Source organism: Anser cygnoides, chromosome 5, assembly GCF_040182565.1.
Source record: "Anser cygnoides isolate HZ-2024a breed goose chromosome 5, Taihu_goose_T2T_genome, whole genome shotgun sequence".
Classification (NCBI taxonomy): Eukaryota; Metazoa; Chordata; class Aves; order Anseriformes; family Anatidae; genus Anser; species Anser cygnoides.
In genome coordinates this window covers 17,117,572-17,139,838 of record NC_089877.1, presented here as the reverse complement: position 1 = coordinate 17,139,838, position 22,267 = coordinate 17,117,572, and the positions used below count along the sequence as shown (strand labels likewise).

General features: G+C 47.1%; 1 protein-coding gene across 3 annotated transcripts in view; it reads right to left on the bottom strand.

The window, feature by feature from the left end:
- The window catches only part of PAMR1 (peptidase domain containing associated with muscle regeneration 1), a 54,511-nt gene extending 39,010 nt beyond the window's left edge, over nucleotides 1–15,501 (bottom strand). Inside the window, exons 1-3 of one of the 3 annotated variants that reach the window (XM_013194428.3) lie at nucleotides 15,093–15,501; nucleotides 3,802–3,978; nucleotides 2,944–3,072 (exon numbers count right to left, since the gene is read on the bottom strand). In XM_013194428.3, the coding sequence (XP_013049882.3) occupies nucleotides 2,944–3,072; nucleotides 3,802–3,978; nucleotides 15,093–15,165 (379 nt within the window). In that variant the 5' untranslated portion in view covers nucleotides 15,166–15,501. Of the gene's footprint in view, nucleotides 1–2,943; nucleotides 3,073–3,801; nucleotides 3,979–14,250; nucleotides 15,057–15,092 lie in introns of those variants that run through there. The other 2 variants (XM_013194441.3, XM_013194436.3) reach the window with 2 other exon arrangements.
- Between the last annotated feature and the right edge of the window lie 6,766 nt (nucleotides 15,502–22,267).

Genomic DNA, 22,267 nt, shown 5'->3' with positions numbered 1-22,267 from the left:
CCGCTGGCTCCTGCCTCAAAAACAACCTGAGACAAAGCTGCTAGAAATCTTCAGATGGTTTGACAGGGGGCTTGGATCACCTCAAAGAAAATTTCCCTTTCGTCCCGAAGGGCTTTTGAGTTTCCTGTGCCTTTAACAAAGGAAAGCCAAAGAACTGGTGCAAAGAGATACTTGTGTGCAAGGCATACTAAATGAACTTTTCTGTTTGCAGTGGTACAGCCTGAACCCTCTGAACACAGATGCCAAGGAAGTTGGTTTGGCCAGCGAAGCAGGTGGTCCAGAGGCTAAAGAGGAGCCATTCAGTGACTGCTTCCAAAAGAACATTCTCAGGTTTGCTACCACCTTACTCTGCACAAAGCACCTTTGCGATCAGATCTGTGCTCCTCTATCTCCAGCACTTCTAGCAGAGGTTAGGCTGCCTCCCCAGACCAACAGTTCAGTTATCTGTTGATCAAAAGGAATCCTTTCCCTTCCTGAAATCTGCAGGAGACCTGGAAAGCTCTCAAGAATAATTTACATCCTAAACACAAATGCTGGCAAATTCTGCCTCATTTACAACAACAACAAAAAAAAAAAATCCACTTTGGCAGGCTGTCAACTTCCTTGTTCCGTTCCTTTTCCTGAAAAAAGGCAGCTTTCAGGGCCACAGTGAGATTTCCTCTAAGGCTCGTTACCGACAGAAAACAAAACAATTCAAGAGACCTCCGAGTTCCTGCCCGCAGAGACCCGCGGCTCTGTGAAGGTAGAGGTCCTGAGGAGACCTCCACTGAGAACTTGCTATCTGCTGTTCGAGTGCTACAGCACCAGTGCGGAGCTCCTTCAAAGCTCCAGTGGATGAGCAGAGGAGAACGACAGCAGAAATGCTACCAGTGTTCAGAGACAGAGAAGGCAGCTGTCACTTGTCTCACCCTGTTGGTACCTGTTGCTCGTTGCAGACTGGTTACTCCATGAGACACTGTAATTTTCAGTCTGTAAATGTACAGGTACTGCCATCACCGGGACCACATTCGGACAGGGAGGGAGCTGGTGGGTATCAGCACTTTCTCCTCTGCTCTGCCGGAGCATCTTTTCAAGCGATGTGAACATCAGAGCTTGAGAAAGGCTTGAGGACTGGGTGCAGGGAAAAGGGTCCAGCAGGAGGGGTCGTTTTTAGATTCTGATGTGCCTTGTAGGGGACGACAGACCAGACCAGCCACCCACCCCACTAGGCGATGCCCTCGCCCCCAGCTAACTCCATCCCCCGGCAAGGGGGGGCCGGGCCGGGCTCCTCCGGGGCTCCCCGGCGCCACCCCGCGGCCGCACCTCGCTACCGCAGCGCGGCCGCCTGAGGGGAAATGGCGCCGCGGGCGGGCGGGCGGAGCGGGGATCGGGCTTCGCCGTGCCCCGCCGGCCGGGCCGGGCCCGGGGCGGGCAGAGCCGGCGCCAGGCGGAGCCCTCCCGCTTCGGCCGAGCCCGGAGCGGCCGGAGCCGGGAGAAGGAGCCCGGGGGTCGCCGCTGTGCGCGGCAGCGCCGCCCGCGGCCCGCGAGAGGGAGGCAGAGCACCGCGCTGCCGGGCGGCCGGGGGGCAATAGCCATAGCTCCCCACCCCGCCTCTCTGAAGCACCCAGAACCATCCAGAGAAGAGCACCTTCCCGGCACCACACTGCAGCCCTCAAAAGGCCAAGTAGTAGGAAAACCACTAACAGACAAAGCTCTGTGAAATTTCGGTATTGCTAAAGCCTCCTAACGGACTGCAGCGTGAGGTGGTGTTTGCTTTAAAGCACAAGCAGGCTGAAATACACCATAGGCAACCGATCTACTCAGGCAGAGGGGGAAGGATTAGATGAGCTAATGATCGTTTCTTGGCTCTGCTTTTAAGTGCCAAGGGAGCTTTAGAATCGACCCAGAGCAAAAGGGCCTTAAACGTGCTATCAGAAATCAGACTGTAAATTGCAGGGGACTCAATTTATCAACTTCTGAAGAACCAAGGCTGAGTTAACCCTGCTGCAGAAACAATGGGTTCCCTACATTCTGCTTTTAAAGCAGTTACTTTATTTTGTTTGCTTTCACCTCCTTAATTGTCATGGGCTGTGTTTGATAGGAAGACGGATTAACTTGTTGCTCTAACATCTGTGACTAAGAGGAGATAAGCCTAAGGTGTGTAGAATAATGGACAGAACAGAGTAGGAAAAGCAGACACTGCTTTCATCCCTTTCAGTGAAACACGAACAAAGAGGCAGTCAATAAAAGCTGAGGGAGGGTTGGTGAAGGGCTGTAGTTTCACCCGTGGGAAATTGGTAAAGGAAATAGATGCCTTAAACGGTCTCCAATTAGCTTATGGAATTCATTATTAAAAGATAGCACTGGGACCAACAACTTAGCAAAATCCAAGAAGGCAGGGCTTTTGAATCAAAACCTTCAGATAGCGCTAGCAGGGCCTGAAAGACCCTGTGTTATCCAGCGCTTCCTCTGAGTGTGTTGGAGCTGTGAGAAGGAGGGAGGGAGCGCTGGGACTTCCTTGGGGCTGGTTCTGTAGCCCGGGGGTTGAAAGAGGACAGAGGAGAAGTTCTGTAACATTGCTGCTGCCCTCGTAAATGTTTATGCTTTGCTGAAATCCTCTGGAGAATTAGTTATGCTGACATATGTCCGAGAAATGCAGAGAACACAAGATTTCCAGAGTCACAGTAGTTGAAGTTTTAAAATAAAACAAAACAAAACAAAAGGGTTTAGTAGGGTTGTAAACTCCCATGACTTGGGGCCCGCGCCAATCCCTAGCAGATGAGCCTTGGGAGAGAACTTTTCCCCACTATACATCTGCTCAGTGCCTGGTTGTGTTTGTCCTCTCCTGCCTGTGCCCTTTGCGGGGGTCATGGTACAGGAACAGCTGGAAAGGCACAGCATGGCTCTGGCTCCATCCCATCACTCCCTGTCCCTGACGTGCCTCTGCCCGTGTAGGACACTTACTCATGCAGTCCCCTCCGTACCAGCCAGCTCTGCACTCTGCGCAGTAGATCCCCTTGATGTAAAAGTCGTCGAGTGTCCCTCCCCAGGAGCCGTTACGGCAGGACTTGCAGTTCTCAAAAATGGTGCAGCCTGAAAGGAGAGCCACCGTGTTAGAAGAAAGCCAAGGTGGATTGTCCTGAGGAAAGAGGAGCAGCCACTCTCTGTTTTTCACAATAAATGCCAACAACGTTATTGACTGCTGTGGCGCTGACAGCTTCCCCGCTGTGAACCATACCCAGCCTCCAACTCCAGGCCCTAGGCAGCTCAGACTGAGATCTGGAGCCAAACGCTCTGTTTCACTGGCCAAACCTCTAAATCTCATTGCTTCAGCTGTAAATGCCTCTCTCAGGAGTCTAAGCATGTTATGCTGGTGCAGGTTGGGCTCAGCCCAAGTGATTCTGACGTTTTCTGACCTGGTCCTGTCTCCTCCTGCTCTCACCTGTCACCCTGCCCTCTCCTCCTTGCTAGTCAGACTTACCCATCATCTCTCCCTTCTCGCCTTGGGGATGCAAATCATCCCTGAGCACCTATGAAACACTCCTGGTGGGCAGCCAGCTGCATCATCACCCTTTGGCAGCTGACAAACCTGCCTGAGAAGCCCTGAGGACAGCTTTTCTGGTAGAAGAGGTTTTTTTGGGCGGCAGTGCTACATTGCCATGTGCACTGCTGCTGCCACCAGAGTGACAGGGGGGGTTCCTTAGGAGGCCCAGCACCATCCCAGGCCCTGAGGGATGTGCATGCCCTCGCTGCTCTCCTGCTCAACAGCTGCCCATACATGCTGGCCACAGGTCTGGTGTGAGCGCAGCATGGTACACGTACCTGGGTGGATTAAGCAGGAGTCACACTCGTTCTCCTCATTCCTGCAGCAGGGAATGGTGTAGCCCACTTTTTCTTTCCGTCCTGGACAGACGCACTCGATTTGGTCATACTCACAGCACTCCCGGCACATGATGTTCCACTCCGCCCCAGGGCAGTTCTCATTGATCACCGTGTACTCTGCAAGCAGGGACGGAAGGGGGGGACAACAGAAATAATCCACTCTCTGCAAAGGATTGACAGAATCTATTATTCAGCGATTTGTCAGATCACGCGTGGCATGAGGTTGCCCCGGGTCTTCAGTGTAGAAAATTGCAAACTACGTGGTAACCCACATCCCAGATACCAGCTTGGGTGTCTAAGGGACACACGGGCAGTTTTGCAGGGACAGCCAGAGGAGGCAAACACAGCGGAGGTAAGAATACGTTCACTTAATTCTTTTCTCTGCAAGGCCTTCCACATCAGCACTGAGAAAAATAATTATAAAAAAAAATACAGGGGATGAGGTCATGTGAGAAACTCTTCTTCAGATCTCAGTCTGACTTACAGCCTTGTATAGAGCGTACATTATTTAAACTATGCTAGCATGTTTTGTTCAGCTTGTGAATTTGCTGCTGTCAAAGAAGAGGGTGTCCGACAGGAAAGGCCAATTTCACAGCTGGATTTTAGCCAATTTCACTCCCTATTTTCACTCAGAAATACATAGTGTTATACTCAGTTTTGTTGCCAAAGGAAACAAGATTTTTCATTATTTTTAAATGTTTGTTTTGTCTGGCATTTCTAATATGATAACATTATTAATGTCTTTTTATTATCTAGCATAACCTTATACATTGGTATTTAAGCTATGCTAGAAGTGCCCTTTTAGGAAAGGGCACTGTGATACCTCAGGTTGTGACTCCAGACTGCTGCAGTAAGTGCAGACCCCACCTTCCATCGCCAGCGTGCTGTCTAAAGTCTACAAATTGAAATCTAATGAGTGCACGTTGCTGTCAGCATGTCTCAGCCAGCTGACAGACCTGACGGCTGCTTTCATGGAGGTTGATGGTAAGAAGTGTGAGAGCAGCCTGGAAAGATGAGACATGAAGGAAACATAATGAGGCTCTCTCTTTCTTCTTCCCTCTCCCCTCCCCTTTTTTCTTTTCTTATTGTGGTTAGGTAACATCCTTTTTTCTTTTGTTTTAAACTCTGAGTGACAGAGCTGCATTGCCATCGCAACCAGCCGTGCATCTCTAAGGCGCAGCGCTCCCGCCTGTGCCCGTACCTGGCTCCCTTCTCACACCGCTGCTTTTGCTGTCGTTGTGCCTCATAACCGAATTACCGCGTCTGCCAGACAGAGCTCCCTGCCACTGAACCTTGCTGCTCCGTCTCACTTGATTCTCCACGGGCTCGTGAAGCCCAGTTCCTGGAAGCTTATCTTTTTCCCTAATGATATTTATTTGCTCCATCAAAAAGGGACCACCAACTGTTTCTTCATTTTTTTCCCTTTGGCTGGGAAATGAAATTTAGCCTTTTGTGCTCCTCACAGCTGAACCTTTCCCAGTCTACTGCAGTTTGGAGTTTGGAAACCAGGCTGCTGTTTGCGCTAAAACCCTTCTACTCCCTCCCAACCACAACCATTCCAAAAAGAAGAAAAGAGCCACATCTGTCTTTCAATAAAATTTTGTATTTTTTTATTCCAATAATAAATTCTTGCATCAAGATGACCTTAGTGTTTAGCAGTTATATAGCCTTGTGCCTGTAGATCTTGACATGCTTTACAAAGTGCTTTTTCCAGATGGGAAACTGAAGCACAAGAGAGGTGAAGTGACTTTGCTCAAGGTCCCAGAGAAAAACAATAGCAGAGCCAGGAATTAAACCCGTGCCTCCTAATTCCCAGAACAGCAGTCAATCAACTTGGCCAAGTTGGGACTTCTTAACCTATAGCTATTATTCTCTTCTAATGAAGCCATTTATCTATGATCTGTATCTGATTCAGACTCCAGAGCAAATTGATTACACGTGTCTAATTATCTTATTAGAACTGACACTCAGCTTGATCCATCTCATCATACATGACTGGAAATAGCTGTTTCTGTGGTGTATAGGGGCGGGTGTCTTGCTCCCTGTTGAAGGAAGAATCCCCAAAGCCTGAGCAATAAATAACTACCCAACACTCAGGAGCTTTTGCAAAGCTTCCTTCAAATCCTTTGGTCTTCCAGCTCAAGCTAGAAATCTAAATTCTCTCAAGATTGCCAATGCTCATTAATGAAATGGCTCTATCCATTTGGGTTGTAGCTATCTGTTGCTATCTGTGAAATGATCCAAATGTTCACAGGCAGAGAGAACTGTGAAGGCTGACCAAGGCGTGTCTCCGTCCGTGCAGAAATGCCAAGCCTGGCTAGGTAAGGCTGCAGGCAGCACAAAGTGGCTTCCGAGTTAGCACTTCCCTGAGAGAGGGCCTGGACCAGGCGGCCGCCAGAGCCCCCTTTCAGCCTAAATTATTCTATGATTTTATAACAATATTACACACGTATTTGTATGTGTAGAGTGTGTGTGTGTGCATAAACATATTTAATTTTCTGTGTAGAGCTTGTGTATGCAACAGGGCCAAAAAGCCAATGTCACTCTTGTTGGATTCAGTGGGCCTATTGGTAGCATAAATTGAGCTTAAGGTAATGCTTAGTGTTAAGATGGGAGAAGCAGATCTTGGCCCTTAAAGAACTGTAAAAATAAATTCACTGTCACCTAGAAATGCTGTTTGCTTACTTCTTGCCCTTGTTTCAAGTGAGACAATAGAAATAGACTGTCTTTTGATTTACCGTCCATTGAATTCCCTTCCAGGTTCGCAGGTACTGCAGTTTGGGCAGCATATTTTCCTTGACAGGGAAATTTGTGGGTCTGAGAATTTTTTATTATTTTTTTTTAAGTGATCATGTCTAGGATTTTCTTCAAAGAAATCATGAAGTCTGTTATTGTGAAGTTTTGTAGAAGTTATTTTTAAGGAAACTTGTGCAAAGACTCGAAGTACCCTTTTAATAATGGTAGCATCCCTTTTGTGTTGCGCATATATCTCCTGACTGCTGAGCAGAAGGCAAAGGAACACTTTCCCTCAGAAATGCAAGAGGGAGATGCACAGAGCAGCCCACATGCAACAAACATTTGTTTGGGTTGCTGAGCTCAGCTTGGCCCCAGGGAGGAAGAATTATCCCCCTTGTGCACTTGGGGAACGGTAACCATGTTCCCACCGGCAGCTCCCTGCAGCCACACTTGGCCATTATTACCCCAAAAGAGAAGAGACTGAGGCAGGGAGGATCAGGGGGAGATTTTACTGAGTGAAATGCTGGAAACCAGGCCTTGGCCAGCTGTGGCTGCGATAATCACAGGGTACATTGTGGGCCTAACTGGTAATCCTCCAGAGCAGGCAGGCTGGTGTGGAGGCAGTGGCTGTGTCTCCCAGTGTCAAACATAGTCCAGAAAGTGGTTTGACCCGATTTTGGAAGAAGCAGGAAGAAGCTGCTTGACAAGCCCTGCAAAATATTTAGCTGAAATCAACAAACAAGTCTCAGAACAAGCAAATAAACAGCACATTAATTTATGGGATTTTAATGATGGAAGAAAAGCCCATTAAATCCAGGAATAGACAGCACGTGTGGAAGCAGCTCAAGACCATGGAAACTGAGCAAGAAGTAGTTGTGTGGGGAAGGCAGGCAAACAGCTGGGGGAAGGTGCTGGGGGAATGCCCGCTGGGCTCGGCAGCCTGGCAGGACACGGTGCCACGCTTCTCCTGTTGCTTCGAGTCCAGCCTGGGGGAAAAGTGCAAAGGCAAGCACAGCAGTAACATGCGACCTAGCTGGTAATTCTCATATGTTTCCAGGTTTGGATGGCTACACGTTCATTCTTTTTGCTGACATCTGCACCTAGTGAGACTGCCTCGCCCTCACAGCACAGGGGCACGTTTCATATCCCGCAGCTTTCAGTGACTGATTCTGCAAGACAGCAGTGGGAGGGGATGTTCCCCAGCAGTGCCCACGTTTCTGTGGGCTCTAAATGGCCTTCCTGTTGTCAGCATCAGCCCGAGGGCTGTTCCAGCAAAGGCAATTCATCACAGTCGCACCGCCACCTCCCCTGCTCTCAAATATTAAGCTGGGTATTTGGAGGAGCCAAAGACTCCTCTCCCTGGGGAGCCGTCCCCACTAACAGGCAGGCCCTGAGCTTCCTCCATGAAAACCTGCGTGCAGATGATGAGCCACAGCGAGGAGAAGGTGCCGCAGGAGTGTCTCGAGGGAGCCGACTCCTGCTCTTGTCGTGGCTGAGCGTGCACTGGGAGCTGAGCTGCTGAAAGCAGATGAAGAGCAGCCACAGAGGAGCCAGCACAGAATGAAGTGCACAGCTCATCTGCTGGATGCTCTAATGCTTACTGACATCCCTGTGCAGACAGGGCCTTGCTTTCTCCACAGATTCTCAAGACTGCAAAGGCAAAGTGTTCAGCCTTTGCTCTTGATTTTGATTCAGCTCTGTGTTTGCCTTTGTACAAGTGGTGCTTATCTGCCTGCCTCTGTACCGTATACCCACAGGAGCCAGGGAAGGAGTGGAAGAAGATTACTCCTGGTGCTCTAGTAGCTTTAAGGGGAAATACAATTTTAATCCGCTGGACTACCAAGTTTCTACTGTCACGCACTCCATTCACAAAGTTGCAAAAAATTCAGCTGTGATTTAACTTGCCTGGTGCATCCACTTCCCTCACTTGCTCTGGCCCAGAGTTCTCTTATTTGCTTCTTATTTCTGCTTCACCTTTTCAAGAGGTGCCAATGTCCTCAGCCAAGATGTGCCTAGGCTAGGCAGCCTGGTGTGCAGAAGAGGAGCTTGAACAGTTGACAGTGAAGTTGTCATCTCCCTCACACAAATGGGTCTGTTATTCCTGTTGCCCTCATGGTCAGGGCACACGTGTGACTCAGCCATCTCTGTCCTGGCCAAACCTCAAATACTATCCTTTTCCAAACTGCAGGACCTCAGAAAGTGAGGTGATGAAACCCCCACGATAAAATATTTTATTAGTACTTGGGAAAGATGGTGATGGAGGTTTGACAGAAATATTGTTTGAAATTGTATAGAAATGCAACCTTCCAAAAGGGCAGTTTTTACCATGCCATTCGGAAAAGGCAGAAGTCTCCTTAGAAGATAAGCGAAGGCTCCATTAGCACTCACCCTGAAGACTGGAGATATGTTACTTATTCTTATGCCAGTGAGTTCAAAGAGGATACCCAAGTAAGAAAAAATAGCTGTAAGGATAAGGCCATCTTAAAGCACTAGTTCTATTCAGTTCAAGGCCTGCTGGAAAGGATAGTGATGAGTCCTATGGGATATGCAATGAGCCCAGCCAAATCTCTCATTTGAGGGAAAAGCGGAGACCTATGAGGGATGGAAAAAGTCTGATCATCAAAGAAAGCTATGTCTTAGAGCTCAGGGATAAAGGGAGGACTGCCAAAAGCCAAGCTGAATTTGACCTTGCGAAGGAAATTAGAATAATAGTAAAAGGTTCTTCAGTCATAATAAGAAAATAAGGAAAGAAGAAAAGTGATTCTTGTGGGATGGGGATGCAGATGAAATGTAAGATGGTGGTGGACAGTGTGGTGAGTTACTCGCTTTCATCTTTAGGGATTCTACATTAATAGGTTTGAGGGTGTGGAAACAATTAAGTTGTGATCTACATATTAGTGAACTTCTAACCAACTGCAGTTTGCAGCTTGGGATATTCAAGTAAACCAGCTTCAAATTTGGTTTATCTTACTAGGTCAGGCTTAAAACTTCGGTGATTCGCAGATTCACAAGCACGTTGCTGCCTCAAGGGTGGGTCAGACAGTTCATCGCTCTAAAACTTCAAATTTAGCACACTTTTCTTGTCACGGTGAATTTTCCTGTCATAGATACCTTACTAAATAGAAAGAGGATTTCTGTTCCAAAGGGCTTGGAGCTAGGAAAATTATATGGCTAGGATCTAAGGTGAATTAAAGCAAGCAAAATTACAGCAATTAACTTATATGTCTTCTACTTCTTTGGAAGAATGGCTAGTTTAGGCTGTAGTCATTTTAAGCTGATATAAATCCATGCTGCTGCTGCAATGGGACATCTCCCTCAGTTGTGTCCCTGACTTCCCATTCCCACTCCCTATCTTTGTGCTGGCATTAGCTGCTACGTAGAGGGATCAGAGTACTGATCCAACAGAAAGCCAGTTTGCAGTCTCCATTTCTCCCTGAAAAAAAATAAAAAGGAAAAAAGCCTAAATATTCACCACAGTTCTACAAGAGAGAGAACCTCAGGACCTTGTTGTATATATGTATTTATCAGAACATGGAAGAAAGTGATTTATAAGGACATCCATACCTTGATCTGAACTGATGGAACTTCCTATCCTACATATCCATTGTGTTACATAGAAAAGATGAGTTTTCCTCCCATGCCACAGTTTATCCGTCAGCACATTGGTGTAACAATAGTTACACTCAAAGAAACATCATTTCAAATTGCTTTGAAAAGTGCCATACAAATTAAAAGTGCATTGTAAATAAGAGCAGATACAAACATATACATCTCTAAAATTAGAGTCCATAGAAGATGACTTTCAAAGTGTTTATTCAAACAGCTCATGTTCCACAAATGAGAGTATGTCCCCTTTTATTTGATTGCCTTTTTTTTTTTTTCATCATGATGCTCAATAACAATTACTGCCTCTGCAGAAGAAGCAAGCATCTGAGTTTGAAGGAGCAATTTCTTAAGGCTCTTATTAGGAAATGTTCAGCCATGTAATAATTCTGAAATGAAGGTTTCTCATTTAAAGAAAGAATAAATCTGACAGAGGTGAAATCTAGTAAAAGCTAACACATTTTCTTTCTCTTCATGTCTGTCTCATTTTCATGGTTGTTTTATCCTGCTCCTTATTCAAGTCTACTCACATTGCACCACAGTGCAAGCTGGTTCCTATCCCATAGGTGTTATGTGTATGGATATTAACAACATGAAGAGCTCTGAGCACACAGAAGATCTAGAATTTCTCAACTGGAAATGAGAAACATGTTGGATCCACTTAGTAAGGCCAAGAGGAACCGACCTCAGAAGGGAAGAGAGTTGTTCCCTTAAGAAGTTTTAACCGGTGCACTTGGAGAACAGTTTAACCCCAAACCCTTAATTACGATGGAAAGTGCAGGTTTTTATTCCTAACCTTTTCATCCCTCAGATAACCCGTTGTGCAAATGATGCCTGTTTTCCTAATAGGTTAAGAAGACGAAAGGGAATAATGCTATCTCTAAAGAAGCTTGCTTCCCTTTGGAAATTATGTGCCTATTATTCTTTTTAGCAGCTGGACTAATTAAAAGAGGAGCTAAAATACATCCCTGTTTTAGTTTTACTCAGTGTGCTTCATTTATGGATTGCAGACCATTGTTGAATAATCGGACTGCTTCTCCCAGTGAGCCAGTTTGCATCCTTTCCTAACTATTAGTATGTGCTTTTACACAGCCATGAATGTGAAGGGAAAAAATGAAAGATTTTCTCACTAAAAAAATAAAAATAAATTAAAAAAAAGCTAGCATGTGAACACATGGCGAGGTCTACTATACTAAGCTGACTTGGTCCACTTACTAAACATGTAGCTATAAAATTCAGAAATAAATATTTCTGTTGATCCTAATAGGACATAGGTTTGCTTCAGCATGCTCCTACAGTAGTGCCTTTTTTACACTTGCAAGCTTCCACTCTTGACTGGGCTGTGATAAACAAATCATAAACTCACAACACCTCTGCTCCAACGAGAGAAGAATTGTTACTTCAATAAAAAGTCATTTTTGAGGTCTCCATCAAGTCCTTAACAGGAGTTCCCATATGACTTCCAAAGCTTGTACCTCACTCCACACTGCCTTCTTTTGCTTTGTCTATAATAAACATCAAGTATCTCAGTGCAGTGTAACTGAAAGGAAAGCCAGGTAAAAACTGTGCTTCCTCTTTGTGGTGTATAGGAGTTGCCCATCTAAAAGCTATAGCAGTGGGTTAATGAATAAAGAGCATTAAGTGAAAATAGGAGTGTCCATTCAGCCATCTACACTACAAAACCCGATGGTCCCAGGACCCCTCAGCCAACATCACCTCAGTTGCGATGCCCACCAGTTGTTCATGTTCTACCCATTTTCCTTCCAGAAAACCTGCCCGCCCTGCAGCCCCTCCTTGCCTGCCCTACCCCTGCTGAGGAGAAGCCCGGCAGGTAGGCCTCAGGCAGGGTGCTCGTTTTTATTAGAAACGTCCCGCTTCGCTTCTTCCTACATTTCAGCAGCCCTTTCTTCCAGATAGTGAGCTGTAACACACAAAACAGAGCTCTACTCCATACACTCCAAGTAGCAGCTCTGCTCCTTTCCCCTTTTTCTTGTACAAAGCCCTTATAATCCCTGCCTTCCCTCTGGGGACAGGCCAGTTGGCCCACAGGCCCGGAGCGCTGCAGCAGGCGTACACGCCTCCACCGCATCTCAGATGCTGTTCCAGTTTAAACCTCGCACTCCTCAGCACGCGTCTTCCCCCTGCCCTCAAAACACCACAGCTTCCTCTTTCTGTATCTTTTTGTCATGGCTGGATTTAAATTACAGGCCATCATCTATGCCACGAGCTGGGATGTTTTTAGCATCTAAAGCAACCTGCAGAAGTCTGCCCTAAACCTCCCCGTCCTTCACTTTCTCCTCTGTAATTATGAGACGGCATTTTTGATCTCATTATTGGCACCGTGGCATCGCGTGTTCATCCAAGAAGGGCTGTGACAGGGCTGTAAAACAGCCAGGATAAGGCAGAAACTGAGTTTGCTACATTACCCAGCAGGCCTTGATTTGTTTCTGGGATAGAGAAGCTTATTCTGGCCAGGAAAATTACACTAGTGTGGTTGGGAAGAGATTTTGTTTTTCCTGTGCTGCAGGACAAGGAACAGGAGCGGGTGTGAACGCGGCACTTTTGAGATAGTGGCAGCATGCATGAGGTTGGAAAGCCCAGCCTTCGTTAACAGGGCTGGGGAACAAAGCCAGACTGCTGTGATATGGGAGAATATTTGGGAATCTGTAGAAAAGAAACAGCTGTAATATTTAAATCTATGAGAACATAACATAGGGACATGCCTGTGTTAACCATGGAGAAGTGGTGCCGGCCCTGTCTTGAGTGTTTGCTTGCTGTAGCGGTGTCAGACCTGGACCAGGTTGGCAGTTAACGTTGCCTGGATAGAAACAGCCTACGCAGACAGCAGCAAAATCCCTGAGCCTCCACCTCAAGCTGTACACAGCTGCCCTGGGGCTGTAGTTCAGCCCTAGCCAAGGACCGCAGGGTGCCCCCGAGCTGCCGGCCCTATGCCCCTGCGGTGGGGGGGGCAACAAGCCAAACCACGGGGCACCGGAGGGCTTAACGGGACTCCTGGGAGCCCCTTGAGGTAGCCTCGGGGTTGAGCATGAGTAACCCCAGCTTTCCTCCAAAACAAAAAGCGAATCTCTCCCCCTTTGTCCATGCTAGGAACCTAAACGTGTGAACTGAAGTAACCCATTTGCTAAGATTGAATGCATCTGGATGCATCTGAGTGCATCTGGGCTCCACTTCTCTAGACAGAGGACGAAGGGGGAGGGGAGGAGAGATTGGGGAGGGTTGAGATAGGCAGGAGCACACACAAACACATATATTTTTAAGGAAATATGAGTCACTTGCACTTCAAGTTTATTCCAAAAATCAACTCCCAGACCTCCCCTGACTCCTGCCCCCAACTCCAGAGGCAGGCCCTGTGCAACTGGGTGTGATAAATAGGGATAAAAATTGGATACATCTGTGGGGAGGAGGCAAAATGCTATTTTCCAACCTGCCCTGACATGCTCAGGCCACCGCACTTTTGAATCCTTCCCCTGGCTCCAAGCACCCCTCCCACCGCTGTGTGCAGGGCGAGCACCGACGCCAGTGACTCCTCTGGAGACAGGGCACAAAGGCACAGCGAGGATGACAGGGCAGAGGGGTGGCTGTCCTCGATGTGGGACCCCCAGGCCCTTCAGTCACTGCCCCCGGTGCATGAGGAGCTGGTGCTGGGGAGAACAGGTGGGCAATAAGCCCCTCCACAGCACCCTGCCGCTGGCCAGCCACTGCCCATGCCTAGGAGTGCTCTGGCACATGGCAGAGGGACAGGCTGCCGCGGGGACAAAAAGTGGGTGCACGTGGGACAGTGAGACCGTGCTTTGTGCTGGTGCCCCTCAGGGAAGTCTTTGACAGGAGGTCAGTCTCCCTGTCGCCTGCACCCTGGGCCCCCAGGACCAGCAGGGAAGGACACCACAGAGGCAGACCCTCTGCCTCAGCCCCGAGAGAGGCGGGCTCTGTAGCCCCGTCCTTGACACTGATTGTTTATAGCCGTCACGATCGGGTTGCCTGCATACCTGGCACATGCCCTGGTCTGATGCGTCCCCCCGAGGTGCTTACCTGGCAGTTAATGTTGCCACAACCCAGCCGCTCAAAGGTCGGGCGATTCGGGGGCACTGCACCTCCCAGTGCTCAGGGCTGCGGCTCCTGAGGAGGCAGCCCGCGGGATGCTGACAGCCATCTGCAGCTTCAGCTGCTTCCAGGTGTAAGCAGCCCACGTTCGTGGCCACAACGACAGCAAATCTGCACTCACCAGTAAATGCCTTTTGCTTAACCTTATCAAGAAGAAACTGAACATGCTTGTTCAGCAGAATCTGGAGCGAGACTTGGCTATAAAAAAGATCATTCTGCTTTAACGAGGCTTCCCCTTCGAAAGAATAATATTGGCAGAACTAAAGCCCAGATCGGAAACAATGTGTGGCTTTTGTTTTCTTTTTTTCCTTCACTTTTTTCCTCCCTTGCCTTCATTCTTGGTGTTGGGGCTGGAGAGGAAAGTTTCTGTCTTGCCAAACTAAACAAATTACGCTTTACAATTCGGAGACTTAAATGCCTCTTTTTATCATCATTTCCTTAGCACTGAGTGTTGAGAAAATAAAGCAGTAGTAAGTGAAGTGATTGCATACCCTTTTCTTGATGGCCATTGGCAAACAAATCCAGCCAGTTGTTTCTCTTTAAGGCTATTAACTTTGCCTGGAAATCATCCCTGGGCAGACCTCCCCCCACACATGCTCTGTGCTGGCGAGAAAGGAATAAATAAAGCAGAGTCCCTTCTTTCTATTATTACCATCCCTGCAGATCTCTCCACTGCCCATGACAGCCCGTGAGCTCAAACCCCTCTGACCACACTGAAGGAATGGGACTGATCTGGCCGTGCCGGGAACGCAGACGCTGACTTACGGTACCTCTCGGCAAGCAGGAGATGAGCAGGAGCTGGAGGAGGGTCAGTCCTATGTGTGTCCAGAGGGCTCGCTCCATACTGGCCAGGCCGGTGCAGCGGTGTGACTGCTCAGCAAGGGAAAGCAGGCAAACAGCTTTTACTGGGACCTCACCAGCTCCAGGCTGCGAGGGATCTCGGATTTCAGACCTCGGCTCGCTCCCATCCTCACCAGAGGGGAACTACCTTCAAGAGACTTCTCAGGCGTCCAGAAGCACGACGTCACCCCAAACCTCTCCAACTGCTGCCTTAACCCTTTCTGGACTCTGGCAGGCGATCCCTTTTGTGATGGGTTTGTTGTCTCGCACTGCTCAGCTCTGAGATAGCGATTTTCATCTCGGAAAGAAAGATATAGTAAAGGGGGGAGAAACAGAAATATAAATTTCTATTCATGAGTCATCCCTGTTGCTGTGGTGAGTTGAAGTTACAGAAGTCTCCAGAAGGAGGCACTTGGTACGTGCTCCCTCTGGGTGTGCAGGGCCGATGTGTCCCCAGGGTGCTGCCCTTGCCGCCGGGCTGGGCGTGGGGTGGGTGTGGAAGGGGATTCCTGGCCCACCGTCCTGTGACTGGACAGCCCGGCTAAGTGACATGTGCCATTTTACAACGCACTTAAAATAGACGTGCTTTTTTATGGCAGGCCAGATGAATGAATGGGGCTCACGAAGTGTTCGCTCCCTCCACAGTGGATGAAAACCGCAAAACACAAAAGGAATCACTTGGAATACAAGCGCTTGAGCTAGTCAGAAGCTTTTTACGGACTCCGTTCTGCCAGAAAATGCAACTTTGGCAAAATTGAAATGTTTTGTCGGAACATGTTGATATTGAGGAAATGTTCAATCCAAACAAAGGACACCATTGCATTTTGATTTTATCTTTGCGTCATGTTTTGGTTTGCCTTTTCTATTAGTACATGCTACTGATTTTACCTGTCTTCAGCTCATATTTAATAGCCGTATACTTCATTTTTCCTAATATTCTTCTTGCAAAATGTATCAATACTATCCAAGGGAAATATTTCATGGTTCTACATCAGATTTCCTCAATTTCACATCTGTAGTGAATTTTCAAAATGTAGATCATTTTCAAAATGTGAAGGGTAAAAATTGGCATTTTCTGCAGAGTAGAAACCCAAGTATCTCAAAGGTTTTTACAAATACCTTCAGCTGTTTGTAAAGCTCTTAGGCATGTTGAGCAACCTCAAAAATTTGCAAGCAGTAGCCAATGGAAACCTTGAGTAATTTACTGCAGTGGAAAATCCATTACGCCTTCAGGTGGTCTTTCATGGGATGAATTCCTTTATCCAGACATCTCCTTAGGTTATCCTTGTCTAACAACCTATAGACTTTTAACTGTGAACAGTCTTTGTAGTATCTGTGCACCTTCCGTATAAAACAATACTGATGTGTTCATGACCATCTTTTTCTCTAAATCTCTTAACGCGGATGCAAACATACCCAGTGAGATTGCTGATGTAAGAAGACATGAGACAGATGCCAAGATTTTGACGATTACAGCACACAGCTCTACTCAGTACATAGTATTTAAAGTTCATTTTGCACTTAGCTGCCATTTGATTTACTGCATGGCAGTGGAACTGATGCTAACTGCAAATTTCCTTCAGGGCACAGCCACCTACTTTGGCGTGGGGACCTCCACAGGCTGCAGTATGGATATCTACCTGCTCCACAGCCTGATGGGGAATCTCCTCTCTGCCATGGAGTGTGCCCAGGTGGCCAACAAGGCCAACAGCATCGTGGTTTGTATCAGGAATAGTGTAGCCAGCAGGACCAGGGAGGTGATTGTCCCCCTGTACTCTGCTCTGGTGAGGCCGCGCCTCGAGTGCTGTGTTCAGCTTTGGGCCCCTCACTACAAGAAGGACACCGAGGCCCTGGAGCGTCTCCAGAGAAGGGCTACGAAGCTGGTGAAGGGCCTGGAACACAAGTCCTGTGAGGAGCGGCTGAGGGAACGGGGGTTGGTTAGTCTGGAGAAGAGGAGGCTCAGGGGAGACCTCATTGCTCTCTGCAACTGCCTGAAAGGAAGGTGTGGGGAGCTGGGGGTCGGCCTCTTCTCACAGATAACCAGTGACAGGACTAGAGGGAATGGCCTCAAGTTGCGCCAGGGGAGGTTCAGGTAGGAAATGAGGAGACATTTCCTCTCAGAAAGCAGTCAGGCTTTGGAACGGGTTGCCCAGGGAAGTGGTGGCATCACTGTCCCTGGGGGTGTTCAAATTGGCTGGAACAGACTGGAACTGGCTGGAACCGGCTGGAACAGAATGGAACTGGCTGGAACAGGCTAGAACTGCCTAGAACCAGCTGGAATCATCTCGAACTGACTGGAACTGGCTGTAACCGGCTGGAACTGGCTGGAACTGAGGGGAACTGTCTGGAACTGTCTGGAACTGAGAGGAACCGGCTGGAACTGACTGGAACTGGCTGGAACTGGCTGGAACTGACTGGAACTGAGGGGAACTGGCTGGAACCATCTGGAACTGACTGGAACCGGCTGGAACTGACTGGAATTGGCTGGAACTGACTGGAACCGGCTGGAACTGGCTGGAACTGAGGGGAGCCGGCTGGAACCAGCTGGAACTGACTGGATCTGGCTGTAACCGGCTGGAACTGACCGGAACCAGCTGGAATTGACTGAAACCGGCTGGAACTGACTGGAACTGGCTGGAACTGATTGGAACTGGCTGGAACTGACTGGGACCGGGTGGAACTGGCTGGAACTGAGGGGAACCAGCTGGAACTGACTGGAATTGCCTGGAACTGACTGGAACCGGGTGGAACTGGCTGGAACCATCTGGAACTAACTGGAACTGGCTGGAACAGAGGGGAACAGACTGGAACTGGCTGGAACAGGCTGGAACCAACTGGTACCGACTGGAACTGACTGAAACTGACTGGAACCATCTGCAACTGGCTGGAACTGAGGGGAACTGGCTGGAACTGACTGGAACCGGCTGGAACTGGCTGGAGCCAGCTGGAACTGACTGGATCTGGCTATAACCAGCTGGAACTAACTGAAACTGGCTGGAACTGGCTGGAACAGACTGGAACCGGCTGGAACCAGCTGGAACTGAGGGGAACCAGCTGGAACTGACTGGAACTGGCTGGAACCGGCTGGAACTGACTGGAACTGGCTGGAACCAGCTGGAACTGACTGGAAGTGGCTGGAACAGACTGTATCCGGCTGGAACCAGCTGGAACTGACTGGCACCGGCTGGAACCGGCTGGAACTGACTGGAACTAGCTTAAACCAGCTGGAACTGAGGGGAACCGGCTGGAACTGACTGAAACTGGTTGGAACTGACTGGAACTGGTTGGAACTGACTGGAACTGAGGGGAGCTGGCTGTAACTGACTTGAACTGGCTGGAACTGACTGTACGCAGCTGGAACCAGCTGGAACTGACTGGAACCATCTGGAACTGGCTGGAACTGAGGGGAACCAGCTGGAACTGACTGGAACTGGCTGGAACTGACTGGATCCGGCTGGAACCAGCTGGAACTGACTGGAGTTGACTGGAACCGGCTGGAACTGACTGGAACTGACTGGAACTGGTTGGAACTGGTTGGAACTGGCCCTGTCTGGCACAAGACAGCCTTGGCAGCTCCTCACAGAAACCGCACTGCAGCCCCTGTTACCAGCACCTCACTGGGAACAACCAGGACAGTCATTTAGTTTCCACACAGGACTATATGTCATAGTAGCTCCTGTTCACCTCCATAGTCAGCTCTTGTAAAAGGTGAAGAAGGTGAGGGTGACAAGTGGAGAACCCTCTGTGGCCATGGGGATCATTGCAGTGACAGTCCACAGCAAGCTGAAAACGATGTTATGACAAGCTGACTAAAGCTTTCCCCTATATTTCCCCGTTGTTTTTTTCTTCATTACTTCCCACACAGACAACTGAAGCTAGTCACTCTCCTCTGTGTTTAAGAAAAAAGAAATGAATTCCCCCAAAACAGATGAAAATAGAGAGCCCTTACCTCTTCACAAAGAAACATGAATTTTAATGTTTATGGAATCATAAGTAGTTCATTTCGTACCCTGTTATTTCTAATAAACAATGAAATTATTTAACCTAGTAAGTCCTTTTAAGACTGAAAGTTGGCTTATACATACCTGAGGTTTAGCTGAAACTGAGGGGGAGCCCCACGAGGATCCAGACCCAAATCTGTCCTCGATGTGTCAAGTCAGGGGAAATCCCAGAGCGTTGAACAAGGCTGAACACAGGGAACCAAAGAGTTAAGGACAAGCATAGAGGACCTAATACATAGGTTTTTCATAAAGGCCAGAACCATTGGGGGAAAAATAGCCACAAGGGCCACAAGTATTTGTTTATTTGAGCCAGTTGCTGTGGCAAGTCGTTCAATATGGTGGAAAAGGAGTAGCTGAGGTTGTGCCTCTGTCCTGTGTAAGGAGCAGTTCTGCAGGGACGCCTTCAGTTTTAAGCTGGAAAAGAGGTCTTTCTATTTTATGGAGGACTGGGCTAAGGAAGGGGAAAGCTGACTGGTCTTCGATATCTCTTATTTTTCTTGTCTCTGAAGGAAGTTAGTTATGTTCTCCAGGGAATATAATTGCACTCAGTGTCACTCTAAAGGGCTTCGTTTAGCCCTTTGCAAAATCAAGTTGCATTGGTGGATCCACTGCATCTGTAGAGGATGGCTTGTCAGTCAAAAGAGTGAATACAAACATGATCCCATAGATTTTACATGATCAAGTAGATTTATCCTATTTACACTGGTTGTTTGGTGAGGTGTAGGTTTAGCTCTGGGTAACTTACACAGTGCTCCTGAATGCACTTACTGCATTCCTATTAAGATGCAGAGACCAAACCAGGCAGATCACACCAGCCAAATATTTCAGGCTTTATGTAATTCTGCATGAAAGAAAGCTAAAAGCTCTTAGCCATGCGTCTGTGCTGCTGAGGAATCTCACTCTAGCATTTGGCTGCAGTGTTTGTATCTGCCCTATTGCTGAACATACTTAAGTACAGGTTTGAAAATTACATTCCACTGACACTGAATTGTAAAACAGATCTGCAAAAATGGATAGAGTTAATGTATCTTCTAGTCATTATAAACTACCTAGCAACCCACTTCAACCTAGAGTAAAACAAGCGCTTTGATAATTAATAGTTAGCCACTGGATTAATAGTTAATGTGTAATTAATACCACTAACTTCTAATAATCCACCATGAAAAACATGAGACATGAAAACACTGTGTGGTTCAGTCTGTAAGAAGAGCAAGAATGCCACCATTTTATAGGGGAGAAAAATTGAGGCGCTGAGGTTCGTATCTTGTAGCAGTGCCAGAATGAGTTCACCCCTGTTTGGTACTTAAAGCTCTAGACTGTTCTGCTTGAGAGGACTCAGTGAAGAATAATTAGGGATGGATGTACAGTTCTGAATAAAATCAATTTTGGTTTGAAATAAAATCACTGTTTCAGAGCCAGAAGGGCTTTTTTTTTTTTTTCAGCCAGAATGTTTAGTGAACTTTTTATTTCCCTTCACAAGGCATCCTTCTTACAGAAATATTTTGAGCCCATTTCTTTCTCTTCTCCTAGGCAAGATTCCCACTGAAACTAGTAGAGTCTTCTGCAAGAGAAAGAGTTTGAATCATCCAAGCTGAAATGTGCTCCCAGCAGAGTTGGTGGAGTTAGGTCTTGAACTTTAGTGACTGCCCGGTAATGCCCATCATACTTGAACAAAATCTCAAGAAACCATTTGTGAGACATTGTAAAAGAAAATGGACCCTCTGAAAGGCTGGAAAGGGCTTGTATATCACAGGAGAAATAAAGTTCAAATGAAACTCAGACTTGGAGCTTTAAGAGTAGCAGCAACAGCAGTTAATGAAAGATTAGCACTAATGTTTTATTCCTTCCCTCAAATCATTGTTGTTGAATGAGGGAGCCCTTTCAGAGGAGAAATTACAAAGCGTTTGCCTTTAAAACACTGCTTTTAATAGAAATCACAGACCTTACTATAACATCCGAGGAACATTTTATAAGTTTCTGGGAGTATTTAGAGTATACTTTGCCCTTTTAGCTTCAAGTTCTGCCAAATGTGTGCAATGCAATATCAAGCACTTATAAACCACAGTAGAATTGCGGCAGCCATCCTACAAAGGCACCTGCAGGCAAGGGCACTTTGTGGGGCTTTTTCTGACCCAAGATCCACAACCTATTCCCAGCTCTACGCGGGATGTTAATCCTCGGTGACTGAAGCATCACAGTCAAAGAAAGCAAATTGGATGAGAATGGGAGAAGCCAAAAGAGCAAGGAACTGTAGTGCCAGCACACATTACAGCTCCTGACCTAATGGGACTTGTAATGGCAATAGTAAAGCCTGTATTCGTTAAAAAGATTTTGTCAGGAAAATTGAGGTAGTTTAAAGTTTAGGATTCCAATTATGTTTCTGGGCAGGTGATCAACAAAATATGGCCAGAAAAATATGACTCCTTAATGGCACCTAACAAGCAGTATGGTTTTTGTTTTGTTTTGTGTTGTTCTTTCAGTTGGTACTGCATGTCTTAATCTGTCTGGATGTGGGTTTTTTTCAGTGATCCTTCTGTGTTTCTCTTTTGTATATAGTCTATGATGATCTTCATCATAGCAATGTGTAAAAAAAAAAAAAAAGAGACAGGTAGAAGATTTGGTTTGAATCTAAAACTAGCCATTAGTCAAGCCTACTTATCAATTAGTCAGACACTGATGTTACACTCTAAGGAGGTAACAGGAAAGGGTTGCAGTTACGTATTTCCCTATATGGAGGTGAACAATCTCAAAATTCAATTGTTGTTATGATACATATTTTGCTTCATAGATTAATAAATAAGGTTTTGTAGGTTAACAAATAAGACTTTTAATCTGTACAGTAGGCTCAAACTGATTACCAAAACAATGACACAGGACATTAGCAACTGCTTTTTTTTGTTTGTTTGAAGTTGGACATTTGATAATCATGCTAGCACGTGAGCCAATGGGGAAGCCAAGAAGAGAACATCTGTTTGAGTCAGAAATCTAATGATGCTCAACCTGGAAGGCCAACCTAGCACTGGAGCATGAAGTCCACTCAGAAGAAAGTGTACATGAAATAAAGCTCAGAAAAATGTATGTTGGAAGCAATTGGTGGAAGGTCA